This window comes from Zophobas morio, unplaced genomic scaffold (assembly GCF_036711695.1).
Source record: "Zophobas morio isolate AGI-343-1 ecotype UQ-CSIRO unplaced genomic scaffold, CSIRO_AGI_Zmor_V1 ptg000033l, whole genome shotgun sequence".
In the NCBI taxonomy this organism is placed as follows: domain Eukaryota; kingdom Metazoa; phylum Arthropoda; class Insecta; order Coleoptera; family Tenebrionidae; genus Zophobas; species Zophobas morio.
In genome coordinates this window covers 1,540,901-1,558,953 of record NW_026972138.1, presented here as the reverse complement: position 1 = coordinate 1,558,953, position 18,053 = coordinate 1,540,901, and the positions used below count along the sequence as shown (strand labels likewise).

Below are 18,053 nucleotides of genomic sequence, written 5' to 3'. Positions count from 1 at the left end.
AAATTGAAAAACTGAAACATCGAAAATTCGGGAAATCGAAAAGATGGAAATGAAAAATTTTAAAACAAAAAGTGTAAAAAATTAAAGAATTTTAAATTAAAAAATCGATAAATTGAAACAGTCCAAAACTGAAATGACGAAAAATTGAGAAATGGAAAAACTGAAAAAAAAATCGAAAAATCGAGAAAGCCATAAACCAAAAAAACGCAACATCCAAAAATTGAAAAAACTCAAACATCGAGTAATAGAGACATTGGAAAGTCGAGAAGTAATAGAAATTACCCAAAACCGAAAAATCGAAAAGTCAAAAATTGAAAATTTAAAAATACAAAACTGATAAATTTAAATTAAAAAAAAATTGATGCAATATAAAAAACGAAAATATCAAAAAATCGAGAAATCGAAAAATTCAAAATAAAAAAATCGAAAATTTGAAAAATTTGGGAAACTGAGGAGACAAAAAACTAAAAATGGATAAATTGAAAAATTTCAAAACCAAAATGACGAAAAATTGGGAAATCGAAAATCTGAATAACTGAAAAATCGAGAAATCTAATAACTGCAAAGCCGAAAAAGCGAGAAATCAAAAAATCGAAACATCCAAAAATTAAAAAACTGAAACATGGGAGTAATAGAGAAATTGAAAAGTCTATTTTTCGTTTTTAGATTTTCAAATTTTTCATTTTTCTTTAACTTTTTCGATTTTCAGTTCTTCGATACTTCTATTTTTCAATTTTTCGATTTTAGTTTTTCAATTTTAGATTTTAAAGTTTTTTGAACCCGAAAATCGAAAAATGGAAAAAAGCGAGTACCTAATCAAAATCGAAACATCCAAAAATTGAAAAACTGAAATGTCGAGAAATCGAGAAACAGAAAAGTCGAGAAGCCGAAAAATATCGAAAAACAGAAATAACCTAAAATCGAAAAATCCAGAAGTTAAAAATTGAAAAATTGAAAATTTAAAACTTAAAAAAAATCGATAAATAGAGAAAGCGTGAAAGAGAAAACGAAAAATTGAAAAATCGAAAGATCGAGAAATCGAAACATCAAAAAACTGAAACATCTGAATTTTAAGAATTAGAAAAATGAAGAAATAGAAGCACTGAAGAACTGAAAAATCGAAAAATCGGGAAAATGAAATATCAAAAAAATCGAAAAATCGGAAGATCCAGAAAGTGGAAAATAGAGAAAAACTGAAGAATCTAAAAATTGAAAAATCCCAATTGGGAAACCTAAAAATCGGAAAATTGAAAAATCAAAAAACTGATACATCGCGAAATTAAAAAATTCCACACTGACACCAAGAAAATTTGGGAAATTTAAAAAATGAAAAATCGAAATATCGAAAAACTAGAAAATTGAAAAATCTAAAATTTGAAAAGTCGAAAAGTCGAAAAATTGAAAAACTGAAACATCGAAAATTCGGGAAATCGAAAAGATGGAAATGAAAAATTTTAAAACAAAAAGTGTAAAAAATTAAAGAATTTTAAATTAAAAAATCGATAAATTGAAACAGTCCAAAACTGAAATGACGAAAAATTGAGAAATGGAAAAACTGAAAAAAAAATCGAAAAATCGAGAAAGCCATAAACCAAAAAAACGCAACATCCAAAAATTGAAAAAACTCAAACATCGAGTAATAGAGACATTGGAAAGTCGAGAAGTAATAGAAATTACCCAAAACCGAAAAATCGAAAAGTCAAAAACTGAAAATTTAAAAATACAAAACTGATAAATTTAAATTAAAAAAAATTGATGCAATATAAAAAACGAAAATATCAAAAAATCGAGAAATCGAAAAATTCAAAATAAAAAAATCGAAAATTTGAAAAATTTGGGAAACTGAGGAGACAAAAAACTAAAAATGGATAAATTGAAAAATTCCAAAACCAAAATGACGAAAAATTGGGAAATCGAAAACCTGAATAACTGAAAAATCGAAAAATCTAATAACTGCAAAGCCGAAAAAGCGAGAAATCAAAAAATCGGAACATCCAAAAATTAAAAAACTGAAACATGGGAGTAATAGAGAAATTGAAAAGTCGATTTTTCGTTTTTAGATTTTCAAATTTTTCATTTTTTTTTAACTTTTTGGATTTTCAGTTCTTCGGTACTTCTATTTTTCAATTTTTCGGTTTTACGACTTTTTTGTTTCGATTTCTTGACATCTTTGTTTTTCGATTTTTTAAATTTGTCCATTTTTAGATTTCTCGATTTTTCAGATTTTCAATTTTTCGATTATTTTAATTTTTCATTTTTTTTGAAAGGGGACTATATTATGTCAAGAAAAAAGAAGGCAAAAAATAAGCCCCACCCACCCACCCCAATCTCAATTCTGACGAATTTTTCATTGGTTGTCAGACCGAAGGGCGGAGCTTCGCTCTAAAATGATGTTTCCCGACAAAAATTTACCATTTTAAACGTTTTAAATACATTGTCGTGAAAAGATTGTTACGTATATCCAGAAAAAAAAGTCCATCTCAATCATAATGATGTTATTCGTTGTAAATATTGAAATTCTAAAAAATTGTTATATTTCATATAGTAAATTGTGGAAAAATAAATGGTGGCTATCTTTAAAGAAATAACTACTGGAAGTCGAAATGTACGTGGAATCAACTGAACATTTGTTGTGACACAACAAAGAATAACAAGCATCGGAACAAAGTGCAGTTGTGGTTACGTCAGAATCGCTATTTATAATATGTAGATACTAATGAGGAAATTGCTAAAACTGCTTGAGCATCTCCTCATTGTATTTCTATGTAAATGTTGATATCTAAAGCACTACAATATGTCAGTTAAATATGCTGTTTATCATTGTCTGTTATCATTATCAGCACTTCATCACAAAATAGTGTGATATAAAAGCGCATTTTGTCACCGTCTGGAATTAATTAAAAAATGAATAACGTTAAGTTGTTGTTGTTCTTTTTGGGTGCGCTGGCTACAGCAGAAGCCACAATTTATGTGTGTATTCCCACACAATCGTCTGACGCAACAAGTAAGTGGTACAACGTACTTTTACTATACTCTAGCCTTCGTTTGATAAAATATGTACTTGTACAATAATTGCTATTTAAAACACTTAACCTAATTACCAACTTATTGCAGGTGCAAGCGCTGATGACGTATTTAAAAGCATTGTAAACGATGCTTCAAAAAAAATCAAAGCTGATGCAGACGAGCCTAATGCGGTAATCGAACACGTAGACCTTAATATCACCCATCCTGCTATTAGGTACGCAAATTCACAATACCTAAGTTAAAATACCACACAAACCCGTTGTAGGCTAGTGGGGCCCATCGATGACGTCAAAATCTACAACTTGCTCGATTTTCGAATATGTTTTTTGGAAAATATAATTCCCGACCCTGGTCACTACCAATTTGACGTTTTTAATCTCACGTTCCACAATGTAAGAGTGGAAGGTGTTTACAATGTAACCGGGGACCTGGCGGACATCTTTGACGTGTACGGAGACGGAAATTTCTGGTAGGTATACAAACTCATCACTGGTTACTAGTCATCAAATATGTATACTTGTTTGATTTTCGCAGGGTCGAACTACATAATTTGTCGCTCGCGATGGTCAACTGCACTATTAACATAACGTCGGATGGAATATGCCTCCCTGTGAATTTAGAGATCGACCTACAAGAGATACGAGTGAGTAGCGAGCGCCATAGAAATCTAACTACGGGATAGTTTCAGAACCATTTCTCTGGACTTATGGGCGACGACGAGCTGGAGGACCTATTCAACAGAGTCGTAACAGATATAGTTCCTGAAGCTCTGAAGATTGTTTGGCGGGAACTGGAGGACATGTTCGATGCAGCGCTACAAGATGTACGTACTCCAAAAGACATTAGTTGGATTTCACACCTCTTTGTTTTTTCACAGGAGATTCAAGATATTATTAACGCTATTTTTGGTGGTGGCTTTCCTGCCTCCCTCGTCACTACTTTCAACGACGCCCAAAACGGGAAACCCAAGTCAAAGTCGTACTGTTACCCAGAGTGACCAAAAATCTCATTCTCATCGATTTATTTTTCATGCACATTCGCTACATACGTTTTTATAATACCTATATACTTCGAGTTAGTCTATGTACATAGCCGGTATAAAACACATCAAAAATATATTTGGTTTTAGCTTTGTATATTATTCTAAGCACTGGTTGAGATTCGCGTTGAGATTCCTTCAGAGGGCAAAAGAGTGAAAGCTCGTTCGCTTTTAAATGAAAAAGCTCGCTAATTAACTACAAACACAAATACTGACAGCAAGTGTGGTTTGACAAATTGTGCTTTCACAGCGTGAAACATAGTAGGCCGTTTTTATCTGTCAAGTCTGACTTCCTGGCCATGACCTACTAAGATCTGTTGTATCTGTTTTTGGATGCTATTCAGAACTGGTTTTATTAAATTTTGAATAATAACTTTAGAAATCGTGTGCTTATGGTTACTACAGATAAAAATGGATTTTGTATTACGGTTTGTTAGTACATTTTTTTAAGTTTCTTGTTATCAAAAAAAAATACAAAAAATATTAAAAAAACAAGGATAAATATAAGCCCCGCCCACCCACCCTATCTCAATTGTGATGATTTTTTTTATTCATCGTGAATCGAGACGGAGCTTAATTACAAAATCCATATTTCCCTAAAAAAACTGACCATTTTGAACAAGTTTTAAGTATCTTGTTATCAAAAGAAAATTACAAATATTTAAAAAAACAAGGATAAATATAAGCCCCGCCCAACCACCCTATCGCAATTGTGATGATTTTTTTATTCATCGTGAACCGGGGGGCGGGGCTTAATTGCAAAATCAATATTTCCCTACAAAAATTGACCATTTTGAACATGTTTTAAGTACTTTGTTATGAAAAAATTACATATATTAAAAAAAAAAAACAGAAACTTATTATTATTATTATTATTATTATTATTAACTTACAAAAATGGTAAATTTTTGAAGAGAAATATCATCACAATTAAGACAGGGGCGGGTGGGCGGGGCCTATATTTAGCTGTATTTTTTTAAATACATGTAATCTTCTTTTCCTAACTAGAAACTTAAAGCATATTTAAAACGGTAAATGTTTATAGGGAAATATGAATCTTGCAATCAAACTCCGCCCCTCCGTCTGACAACAAATGAAAAATTCATCACTGAGATCGGGGCGGGTGGGTGGGGTTTAATCTTTATATACAGTTTTCTCTCAACAATAGATTATTTGAAATATCAAATAGTGTATCTAAGATTAGAATTATGTCCAATATTTTGTAAAAAAAAACAAGTGCATGTTTTAAGTTTCTTGTTATGAAAAGAAAATTAGAAATATTAAAAAAACAAAGATAAATATAAGTCCCGCCCACCCACCCTCTCGCAATTCTGATGATTTTCTTGTTCATCGTGAACCGGGGGACGGGGCTTAATAGCAAAATCCATATTTCCCTACAAAAATTGACCCTTTTGAACATGTTTTAAGTATCTTGTTATGAAAAGATTACATATATTTAAAAAAACAAGAAACTTAAAAATGGTAAATTTTTATAGAGAAATATGGATTTTGCAATTAAGCTCCACCCCCGGCTCACGACGAATAAAAAAAAATCATTACAACTGCGATAGGGCGGGTGGGCGGGGCTTGTATTTAGCCTTGTTCTTTTTAAATACATGTAATCTTTTTTTCATAACAGGAAACTTAAAACATGTTCAAGTTTTTTTAAAGAAATACGAATTTTGCAATTAAGCTCCGCCTCGCGGCTCACGACGAATGAAAAATTGATCACGATTAAGACAGGGGCGGGTGGGCGGGGCTTATATTTAGCCTAGATTTTTTTAAATACATGTAATCTTCTTTTCCTAACAAGAAACCTAAAGCATATTTACAATGATAAATGTTTATAGGGAAATATGAATTTTGCAATCAAACTCCGCCCCTCCGTCTAACAACAAATGAAAAATTCATCACAACTGAGATCGGGGCGGGTGGGTGGGGCTTAATCTTTATATACAGTTTTCTCGCAACAATAGAATATTTGAAATATCAAATAGTGTATCTGAGATTAGAATTATGTCCAACATTTTGTAAAAAAAACAAGTGCATGTTTTAAGTTTCTTGTTATGAAAAAAAAATTAGAAATGTTTAAAAAACAACGATAAATATAAGCCCCGCCCACCCACCCTCTCGCAATTCTGATGATTTTCTTATTTATCGTGAACCGGGGGACGGAGCTTAATAGCAAAATCCATATTTCCCTACAAAAATTGACCCTTTTGAACACGTTTTAAGTATCTTGTTATGAAAAGATTACATGTATTTAAAAAAAACAAGAAATTTAAAAATGGTAAATTTTTATAGAGAAATATGGATTTTGCAATTAATCTCCTCCTCCCGGCTCACGACGAATGAAAAAAAAAATCATTGCAACTGAGATCGGGTGGGTGGGCGGGGCTTATGTTTGGTCTTGTTTTTTTAATATATCTAATTTTCTTTTCATAGCAAGAAACTTAAAACATGTTCAAAATGGTAAACTTTTTCAGAGAAATATGGATCAAACTCCGCCCCTCCGTCTGACAACAAATGAACAATTCATCACAATTGAGACAGGGGCGGGTGGGTGGGGCTTAATCTTTATAGACAGGTTTCTCTCAACAATAGAATATTTGAGGTATCAAATGGAGAATCTGAGGATAGAATTATATCCAACATTTCGAAAAAATACAATGTCAGACATAATCCTAACCTCAAATTCACCATTTGATATTTAAAGCATTCTATTGTTGAAAGAAAACTGTATTAAAAAAAAACGTAAAGATTATGCCCCACCCACCCGCCCCAACCTCAGTTGTGATGAATTTTTCATTCGTAGTGGGGCGGGAGGCGTGCCTTAATTGCAAAATCCAAATTTCTCTACACAAATGTACCATTTTGAACATGTTTTAAGTTTTTTGTTATGAAAAGAAAATTACAAATATTAACAAAAACAAAGAAAAATATAAGCCCCGCCCACCCACCCTATCTCAGTTGTGATTATTTTTTTATTCGTCGTGAGTTAAGGGGGCGGATCTTAACTGCAAAATCGTTATTTCTCTGCAAAAAATAAAAAACATGTTTTTGAGTATCGTGTTGTTCAAAGAATAGATTACATATATTTAAAAATAACAGGGCATTAATATAGGCACCACCCACCCTATATTAGTTGTGATGGTTTTTTTATTCATCGTGAACCACAGGCGAAGCTTAATTGCAAAATCAATAGTTCCCTACAAAGTATCTTGTTATGAAAAGATTACATATATAAAAAAAACAAGAAACTTAAAACATGTTCAAAATGGTAAATTTTTGTAGAGAAAATGGATCTTGCAATTAAGCTCCTCCTCCCGGCCAACAAAGAATAAAAAAAATCAGCACAATTGTGATCGGGCGGGTGGGCGGGGCTTATATTTATATGCACTTTTCTCTCAATAATAGAATATTTGAAATATCAAATAGTCTACTAACCTCAAATTCACCATTTGATATTTTAAGTATTCTGTTGTTGAAAGAAAACGGGATCTTAAAATAAAATGTAAAAATTAAACCCCACCCACCCACCCCAACCTCGGTTGTGATGAATTTTTCATTCGTCGTGAGCCGTGAGGGGGAGCTTAATTGAAAAATCCAAATTTCTCTACAAAAATTTACCGTTTTGAACATGTTTTAAGTTTCTTGTTATGAAAAGAAAATTACAAATATTAACAAAAACAAAGATAAATATAAGCCCCGCCCACCCACCCTATCTCAATTGTGATTATTTTTTTATTCGTCGTGAGTTAAGAGGGCGGAGCTTAACTGCAAAATCCTTATTTCTCTACAAGAAATAAAAAACATGTTTTTGAGTATCGTGTTGTTCAAAGAAGAGATTACAATATCTTGTTATGAAAAGATTACATATATTTAAAAAAAACAAGAAACTTAAAACATGGTAAATTTTTGTAGAGAAATATGGATTTTGCAATTAAGAGATCGGGCGGGTGGGCGGGGCTTATATTTAGCCTTGTTTTTTTTTAATCCGAATTTAAAAGCACATATTTTGAAAATTTTGGTCCGGGACCGCCAAAATCGTATAGTTTTCGATTCAACTTGCCGAGATCTACATCCCAGATTTTTGTGGATTTTTAGACAATTTTTCCAAAAGTTTCAATTTTCAATATTCTCGAGTATGAGATGAAAAATTGACGAAAGAGTTCACTTTTTTTATTTCAACTTCATCACATGTATCTTACCAGCGCAAACACATTTTTTTTTCCCGATTTTTGAAATTAAAATTCAAAATCTGCATACGTAATAAATTCTCAAGCAACAAAAACAAATGAAAAACCATCGAAATCGAATCTTAAATTAACGAAAATTTTCTGAAACCAAAATTCATTGGTTCATTTGAAATTCCACCTCAAAAAGCTCAAAACCAGATAAAAACTCTACAAGACATTTTTTTTCGTAAAAATTCGTCATTTATAAATGTTTTCTTGTTAAGTTTCTTACTGGTTTAATCGCTAATTTTTTTGAACAGCGTATATTTTTTTACAAAATCAGAAAACTTCAAAATAGATCAATTATGTACTTACTACTACTATGTAAATTATTTTTCTCAAGTGAACAAATATTTTTAGTAGCTGAATAACTACCAGTTTTTGCTCCACATAAAAAAATATATAAGCCCCGCCCACCCGCCCTATCGCAGTTGTGATGATTTTTTTATTCGTCGTGAGCCGGGGAGGCGGAGCTTAAGTGCAAAATTCACATTTCTCTACAAAAATTTCCCATTTTGAACATGCTTTACCCCAGATCCTAGTTGGCCAGTTCAACAAGGCCATCTACTCCACAAAAACACACCTTTGTCAAACACACGCTTGTCCTTTTCTGCGACTATTTTAAAATTACACATCAGGAACTTCTCCATTTTTTTTTTTTCGACCTAAATTAAAAATAGGAGCACCAACCATTAATAAACCACCCAAAAGGCACCAATTTCGCTAAAAACCAGCAAAACGACCATCAATTTTTTTAAAGCTCGTCGTGTTTGGAGTGTCTATCATTTACGATCTGCTTGACACGACTGACAATCTCTTTAGCGCTTTGGGTTGAAATTTCATGTCTTTCGGTTGGAGACAAGTAGAGAAACAACGATGGGTAACTATTGATGTACAGCGTGGCGCAAAAAACTCGTTCGGCTTCGCAGTCGACTTTGACGCTCCTAATGTAACCTTCCAACCTCTAAAACAAAACTTAAAAGTCAGTTTTGCCGGAAATGACACCAATTTTGACTTACGTTAGCGACTTTCATAAATTCTGGCTCGAAATGCGTGCAGTGGCCACACCAAGGGGCGTAAAATTCGACAAGCCACGGCAAAACCGACTGCTTTGCTAGAATTTGATCCCTAAACATCTCTGCGTTCATTGAAATCACGGGCGACGGTAGCAAACTCAAAACCCATCTCTTCATAGAAACGACGTCACGATTGCCGTTATACATTCTAAAACACAAAATTAGAAAAGTCGACAAACCACGAACACGGACGTACGCCACAGTGTTCAAGCCTCTACTACCCAATGGGTATAATCTTATCGTAGGGTAGCTTCGTACGTTTTGGGCACTACATATCTCCGAATTGGCGACACAGTCCACTTGGGCTACTTTAACTTCAGAGAACTCGGCTACCTGTTTCGCCAATTTTCGCCACTCCGGACCTAACCTCTGGCACGGTCCACACCAAGGTGCGAAAAAATCGACCACCCACAACTCATCTTCGGGTTTGCGCATCAACAATCCGAACGACGACTCATCTAAACTGATCACTACGAAACAGTATAACCAACTACTTAAAAAAAAATAGAATTTACCAGACGGTGTGAGCATATCGTTCACAAATTCGACAATCCCGTCTTCGTTGGGCACGCCATGGAAGCGCTGGGTCCGGGTACCATTGTACAAAATGGTGGTTGGGTACGAGCCGATTCCGTGCTGCGAACACAACTGTCTGTGTAAAGTACAGTCAACGGTCCCGAATTGGATTTGTTCGGGGTCGAAATGTTGGCTGGCGCGACGCAGTTCTGGCATTAGTTTGCGACAAGGGGGACACCAGGGGGCGTACCAGTCGACGAACCAAGCGCTATCTTCATTCATGATGTTGGCGATGTCGGCTGGTGATAGAGCGTGAAGATTGGTGGATTTGGCGCTGTCGCGGGCAAACGCGGAGACTTCGTGGAGGACGTCTCTACCGTGGTGGAGTTCAAAGGCGCCGCCTACTTTCAAAACGGCCCAACTGGGATACCGGGATATGTGTAGACTCGAACAGAGGGGGGAGTTTTTGCCGCAGTGGATTAAACCTTTTTATAAGAATCGTAAAGAACTAAGTTTCAACTAAATGAAAATTTTAAAAGTACCTATGTTTATGGAAGGAATTAAGCCTGGAAGACGCTTCAGTTGGAGGTTGAGGTCAGTAGCGGTACCCAAATAAAAACAAAGAAGCCACGGCTTCTCGTTACCGTTTCTCAAATTAGCCCTTATTTCCTAAAACCACAATAAAATAACCCTCTTTTCACAACCGACATATTTATGTACTTGAAACTGTTGCTCGTCCAAAGAGGGTGGATTCGGCAAGACGTTCAACACACTTTCGAGGATTTCCTTACTATCAGAACCTGCGATATTATGAACTTTCCCTTCAGACTCGCTTTTTTTGTCCCACAAAACGACGGGGTTGGTTTTATGACTTTCATAAATTTTATTACATAGTTGCGGCGACGTTACAAGTCCCACTGACATTAACCCGTCCAAAATCGCCGCCATTTTTAGCCTTGTTTCGTGCTCGGGACAGTCGAAGCCGTCCTCCGAGCACAAAAACAAAAGCCACTGTTTGTGGGAATCCCCGTCCGACCAACTCTCAGTCGTGATGTCTTTAACATCGACCGTGAGTTGTGATAGAACGTAGTCTTTCAAACGATCGAACGTTCTAGGGCCACGATATCGCTGCCCTTCGTGAAGATGCGCCTAGGTATTTTCGTGTCAATATAGTGAGTATAAATGTAAATTACTAGAGTACCTGTTTTTCGTAATATAGTAAAGTTGGGTAAGATTCTATACTGAGTTGGTAACATAGCGACCAGTCGTCTTCGCAGTTAACCGCAGCGATGCGAACAACACCCTCCAAGTCCGAGGCTAATTTCCGCCACGTGGGGGCTAGTTCGTGGCAGTGGTGGCAATTCGGCGAATAAAAATTGACAAACCAAGCTTGACTGTCATCCAGGATGTTGACCTCTTAAATTTGAAAAAGTCGTCACTTGTTTATATATTGAAAACGCGAATTTATTCAATTTGATTTAAATTTCCCGCACTTTTGACGTTAATGACGTTACCATTGTTTAAGTATATTATAGTTGGACAGCCTATACGGACAATCACTTTCCCATGTAGAAAAGAATGAATATATATTTTACATCTCACTCGCCTCACTATGAAGTGGCGGTACCTTACGAAAGGGGGTAAAAATAGTCCGTAAGCACGTGATGTCGATAAGGTAGTAAACGGACGTATTAATCAGTACGTTGTACGGGGAGCAGTCACAAAATAAGCAAACGTACGTGTTGAAGACTTTACATATATGTAATATATCTATGAGTTATCATCAAACTATGAACACCAAATTAATTCAATATGAACATCTTCGTACGTATTTTTTTTATTAACAGTAGTCAAATCATTAAATACATATTATTTTTGAAACTAAAATGCATTTTATCCTAAGATTGTATCACAAAATATTCATCACCATTTAAATATATACGATTTAGACGTCAAGAAATAAATCTAAAATTGCAAAAATTATACTAAAACAGCCTTAAATGTGTCTTGTATGTACGTGCTTATCAGTATGTCGGCATTTTAACGCACAGCAATAATCGTTCTTGATGAGTAATGACTGATGACTACTGTAACACAGTAAATCCTCGAAATCGAAAATTTAAAACACTGAAAAATGCAAATATGGGAAAATTGTAAAATCGAGAAGTCGAAACATAAAAAAATCAAAAAAATAAAAATTGGAAAATCTAAAATTTAAAAATCGAGAAATTGAACAATCGGTTAATTCAAAAATCGAAACATCGAAAAATTGGAAAATCGAAAAATAAAAAAAAATTGGACAATCGAAAATTTAAAAATTCCGAAAATTGAAAAATTGAAATATATAGAGAACTGAAAACTCAAAAAATCGAAAAAAATTAATCATTTCAAAAATTGAAAAGTTAAAATTGAGAAATCGAAAAACTGAAAAATCACAAAATTGAACGAAATATCAAAAAATTAGGAAATTAAAAAATTGAGAAACAGAAAAGTCAAAAAAGCAGAGTCTAAAAATCGCAAACTTAAAAAATCGAAAAATTGAAAAATCAAAATCCTGAATAATCGAAAAATTGAAGAACTGAAAAATCGAAACTTTAGGAAGTGGAGAAATGGGAATATAAAAAATAGATTAATTGAGAAATCCGAAAACTAAAAATTCAGAAACGTCAAAATTTGAAAAATAAAAAAATATTGAAGAACTGAAAAATCGAAAAATCTAAAATTTAAAACATTGAAAAGTTAAAATATCCTAAAACTGAAAAATGGAGAAATCCAAACATCAAAAAATCAAAAATAAAAATAAAAATCTAAAATTTAATAATCGAAAAACTGAAAAATCAACGAATCGAGAAGTCGAGAATTTAAAAAATTGGACAATTGAAAAATCGGATAAATCAAAAATCGAAACATCGAAAAATCGAGAAACCGAAAAGCAAAAAATCGAAAAACCAACAAATCGAAAAATCGAAACATTGTAAAATTCAAAAATTGAGACATCGAGAAATCGAAAAATCAAAAGACAAAAAAAATCGAGGAGTCGAAAAATGGAGAAGTCGAAAAATCAAAAAATTGAGAAACCGAAGTAGGCCAAAATCGAAAAATCGAAAACTTAAATATGGAAAAATTGATAAAGCGGGAGATTGAATAATCAAAACATCGAAACATCCGAATCTCAATGAATTGAGAACTCAAAAAATTTAAACATTCGGAAATTTAAAAAATTAAAATATAGAACTGGAAACTCCAGAAACCGAAAAATCTAGAAATTTAAAAATTAAAATATGAAAAAGTTGAAAAATTGAGAAATTGAAATAAAAAACAAAAAACTGAAAATCCAAAAATAAAAAATAGAAAAATCTAGAAGTCGAAAAATGAAAGAATCGAAGTATTGAAAAATATCAAAACTGAAAGAAATATCCAAAAATTGAGAAATCGACAAACCAATAAAGCGAAGTCGAAAAATCGAAGAATTGAAGAACTGAAAAATCGAAACTTTGAGAAGTGGGAAAATCAAAAATAGATTAATTGAGAAATCAGAAAACTGAAAATTTAACGCAAAAATTTGAAAAATTCAAAAATTTAAATACTGAAGAACTGAAAAGTCAAAAAATCGAGAAATCGAAAAAACTAAAATTTAAAACAATGAATAATTAAAATATCGCAAAATTGAAGAATCGAGAGATCCAATTCAATTTGAAAAATTGAAAAATCGGGGCATTGAAAAATTGGAAAATCCAGAAATTGAAAAGCTCGAAAGAAAAAAATCGAAAAACCGAGAAATCCAAAAATCGAAACATCGAAAAATTCAAAAACTGAGACTTCGAGAAATCGAAAAATCGGAGGATCGAGAAATTGAGGAGGCGGAAGCCAAAAAGGAAAGTTAAAAATTGAGAAATTGAACAATCAAAACAACGAAACATCTGAATTCGATAAATTGAGAAATTAAAAAATTGAATAATCGAAAAATTTTAAAAAAGAAAAACTGGAAAATCAAAAATTAAAATTCAAAAAATCGAAAAATTGAAAAATTGAAATATAGAAGAACTGAAAACTCGAGATATCGAAAAACCTAGAATTTAAAAAAATGAAATATTAAAACATCGAAAAGTTTAAAAATTGAGAAATCGAAGCATTAAACAGTCCCAGAATTGAAAAATCTAAAGTTTACAATAAATTGAAAATCCAAAAAGGAAAAAAGCCAGAAATCAAAAAAAATCCATCAATTCAAAAATCGAAAAGTCGAAAAATTGAAATATTGAAAAATCTCATAACTGAAAGAAATATTCAAAAAATTGAGAATTTAAAAAATTCGAAAATTGAGAAATCGAAAATCTAAAAAAGCAAAATTGGAAAATCGTAATCTTAAAAAATCGAAAAATTGAGGAATTGAAGATGTGAAAAATCGAAACTTTAGGAAATCCAGAAATGGACAAATAAAAAAAATACTTTAGAAATCGAAAACTGAAAATTTAGAAACGTGAAAATTTGAAAATTTGAAAAATCGACATATTTAAAAACCGTAAAATTGAAGAGGACAAAAATTGAGAAATCGTATCATTGAAACATCGTAAGATTGAGAAATCGAAAAATAAAAAAATTGAGAAATAGAAAATTTAAGGAATGGAGGAATCGGAAAAGCCCAAAATTGAAATATTGAAAAATTGAGACATTTAAAGTTGAAAAATCGAGAAATCGACAAGCCGAAAAATCCCAATAGCGTATTTAGGTATAAATCACAAGATCAGGACTATTCTACTTTTTAAAATTTAAATAACATTATAAATTGGAAAATGTTGATTTTTTTTTTCAAAAATCTTGACGTCTAAGGTGAAAACTCGACACGGATGCATAAACCGTAAACGGGGCGAAACTACAATTTTACTATTGTAAAATTTGGAGATTGCGTCATTTCATTGTTCGTGACAAATTTTGGAGAGTGTAATTTGATAATACAATTTGAAATGTAAATTTTGTCATTCGGGAACATTATGTATTAAATCGTTAAGATGTTCAAGAACTTTCGTTGTAAAGTCCAATGGTCGAAATGAGTTAGTTCTTCGTAGTGGATGTGTATCAGATCAACTCTAACGAATATCGGTTTATACATAAGATCAAACAAGTTCTCATATTTGGGAGAGATGGATTTTCAGGTGCTTGACTAGCGGTAATTTTAAATTGTTTGCTGTCGTTCGCGAAGTGAAGAACACAATTTCATTAAAATGATAATTATAAAATTATCATAATCACTATTGGTGTTAATTAACACAAAATGGCGCGCAAGTTATCAGTTGATTTCGTTAATAAATTCATAGAAACCTATATGGGATTTTTTCATGCCTTAGAAAATTAAAAAGTAAAAAATACAATAACAAAAATTTTAAAATGCGGTTTACGAAAAATTAGTTGACCTGTGCAAAAATGAAAATTTTGGAAACGCTGACAAATATGACATCTTAAAAAAAATAACACTTGAAGAAGTGCTTTCGGCGTAATATTTTTGATGCTCGCTTGAACAAAATACTCTATGTCAGTGTGCAGTGGGCAAAGAGTTAACTGTGCAGATCTAGCCGAAAATCCGAAAACCAAATCGCTGTGTGTAGGGCCAGCATAACGGAAGTAATAAATCATCCCATCGGTTGAAGAACGTTGGGTCGGTGCACTGATGTCGGTGTTATATCCCGAGAGGGACCCAATACACCCAATAAAATCGAACAGACAAAATAAAGCTTCAAACATGATTATTTTTATACTAAAATTCTGAAGTTTATAAACTGCACATTTTATTTATTTATTTATTTTATCTTGTTTTCGAACTATAATAAACATTTCAAACAATGTCTGTAACTTACTTTAATGTAAATTATATTCATGTGGTTAACAAAATCAGATGTAATATTAGTGTGATTTTGACCTTATTCTAGATTTTATTACAGCAGAACGGCGTATCCTTTTTAAATTTTAGAAGTTACGGAAACTAGTTCAAGAAACAATTAGTTATCTCGGATTTTTGGAACAAAATCTACCAAAATGTCCGATAACAGCAATTGTTTTTCATAGAAACAAACAGTCTTCAAAGCAGCCTTTAACAACTCGATATTACAAACATGCCTCTTAAGTTCTTTATGCGTTTTTTTCTCTCTTGTAATTATTTGTAATGTTAACGCCGAAAGTTTATGTCATTGTGTTATTTACTTTGAACATATATTTTCATTTTGTGTTAATATTTTTGTAACACCACGAATCTAAATTTTACTAAATCTTGTAAAACTAAACAATTATACCAGTTTAAAAACCCTTGGAAAGTTTCTGTCAGTCTTCAGATATAGTCAAATAAAAATATGCGTCAAATTCATTTAAATTCAATTCTTTCTTATCACGTTACAACGCGTTGCTTCATATTTTTTATGTCAAGTATATTTTCATATTTTGTACATATATGTTTATACACATTACTGTTTACGGAACAATGTTAATTATGGATTTATGGATAACTCCTCGTATAAGAGCAGAGTAAAGGGTGTTTGCCTTTGCTAATGTTTGATGGCGCCATCTGATTTAGAGTAAAATAAACCTAATACGTTAGCTCACTGTAGTGAAAATGCGCGTTGACGAAAAATTTGTCCCACGCCCCCTGGATTCCTTGTCCTAAAGCTCACTATTTAGCCGAAGTAAAATTTGTATTAGGTTGTCCAACTATAATATACTTAAACAATGACGTTACTAATGTAAGCCCCGCCCACGTGCAGCGGTACCAACCCAAATAACTAAAACCGGTTTTTGCTTTAAACTAAATCTTGGTCATCTGCGAATACACTTTTTACCAGTTTAGCGAAACATTTTTTCAATAATTGATAAAATAAACAATAAACTTGCCATAGTCTGCTCTGCTCAGAGTTACAATGAGCGGGTCGTCGTCATAAATACCAAACTGGTCTCGATAATATGTGTAACTATGATATTGTTGTTTTTTATCAGAAGACCCTGCATCTCCATGCACATCATAGTGTTTACGTGTATCTGGATCCTTCAGCGTTTCATAGGCTCTAGCGATTTTAATAAATTTCTGGTCGGCTTCTTCATCATCCTACAACACACACCTGTAAAATTTTAAAAATACGATTTTAAAACGTACCTGGTTTTTATCAGGGTGCAATTTTACCGCTAAATTTTTAAAAGCTTTTCTAATTTCTTTAGTGGTGGCATCTCTAGGTACACCCAACAGTTTGTAAAAGTCGTCATTTTCTTCCGCCGACGATTTTAAACAATAACAGAAAATAAAAACCGATAAAAACATCAAGTTCTTGTAAGTCTTCATGGTAACGAGTCTGGAATATAGAAAAAAAGACTGACGTGTCCCAAAATTATAGGTTGTGTTGGCTACACAAAAAAAAAATACTTACATTGTGATTTCTTAAAAAAATTGATAAACTAGATCACAGATTTTACGTTTAAAACAGTAACGCGAATTTATTTACGCTTATCAGTGCCGGTTTTTGATAACATGTTCAAATTTATGTACATCATCACAACTCCCACGCTTCTTTCAGCCCACAGTTAAAGCAATAATACGAAGTAAAACTTACGCAGTTACTAAAAAAGTGTATTACTGGATAAATGATTACTTAATACAGCTAAAAATTAAGTAATTGGCAAGTAATGCCCACGAAATGAGTGTTTACAAAGGCAATGACATTTGACATTTCAATTGCCGGAAGATATGCAACCCAAAATACAGTCAGCTGTTTGCTCAATTAAAACATTTATATAAACAAAAACACTCAAAACAACGTAACATAAATACAAATTTTCAATAATAACGGATTTTTTTTAAGCTTCAATTACTTTAATTATAATACTGATTTGTCAGCCGGTCATTCATGACTCAGCAGTAGCGGCAACCAGTAATACATGAAGTTTGAAAACCTTTTGACTTGTAGTAGCCCTTGACTAAACCGGGTCAAAAAACATACAATATAATTTATTTTAGAGCAGAACCAGATAATTGAAAAGGTGACAACATTTTTAGAAGAGAAAGTCAAAGTAGAGAGTAAAGTTAAAAGCGCGTACAAAATTGCAGAGACAGTTTATAGTAAGCGCTCTCGTACACCAAATTTAAAAAGTAATATAAAATTAATATGAAATTACTGGTTTACCAGT

At 32.6% G+C, this 18,053-nt stretch overlaps 2 protein-coding genes across 3 annotated transcripts; one reads left to right on the top strand and one right to left on the bottom strand.

Moving 5' to 3' along the window:
- The first annotated feature begins 2,837 nt into the window (after nt 1-2,837).
- Nucleotides 2,838-4,163, top strand: LOC135139775 (uncharacterized). The gene is made up of 6 exons (XM_064070108.1): nt 2,838-3,004; nt 3,115-3,241; nt 3,293-3,496; nt 3,562-3,670; nt 3,716-3,850; nt 3,905-4,163. Exons 1-6 carry the CDS (start codon nt 2,905-2,907, stop codon nt 4,022-4,024), a joined length of 795 nt encoding a protein of 264 aa, XP_063926178.1. The 5' UTR covers nt 2,838-2,904; the 3' UTR covers nt 4,025-4,163.
- A 4,548-nt stretch (nt 4,164-8,711) lies between these two features.
- On the bottom strand, nt 8,712-17,590 carry LOC135139768 (dnaJ homolog subfamily C member 10-like). Of its 2 annotated transcripts, none has more exons than XM_064070102.1 (10): nt 17,297-17,590; nt 17,029-17,241; nt 16,770-16,980; nt 11,098-11,312; nt 10,617-11,045; nt 10,439-10,565; nt 9,896-10,381; nt 9,577-9,850; nt 9,324-9,528; nt 8,712-9,268 (listed from the first exon to the last, which is right to left on the bottom strand). In XM_064070102.1, the coding sequence occupies exons 2-10, from the start codon at nt 17,209-17,211 to the stop codon at nt 9,059-9,061; spliced, it is 2,340 nt and encodes a 779-aa protein (XP_063926172.1). In that variant the 5' UTR covers nt 17,212-17,241; nt 17,297-17,590; the 3' UTR covers nt 8,712-9,058. The 2 variants fall into 2 exon arrangements, with proteins under 2 accessions (XP_063926172.1, XP_063926171.1); XM_064070101.1 differs by having other exon boundaries at nt 17,029-17,221.
- Between the last annotated feature and the right edge of the window lie 463 nt (nt 17,591-18,053).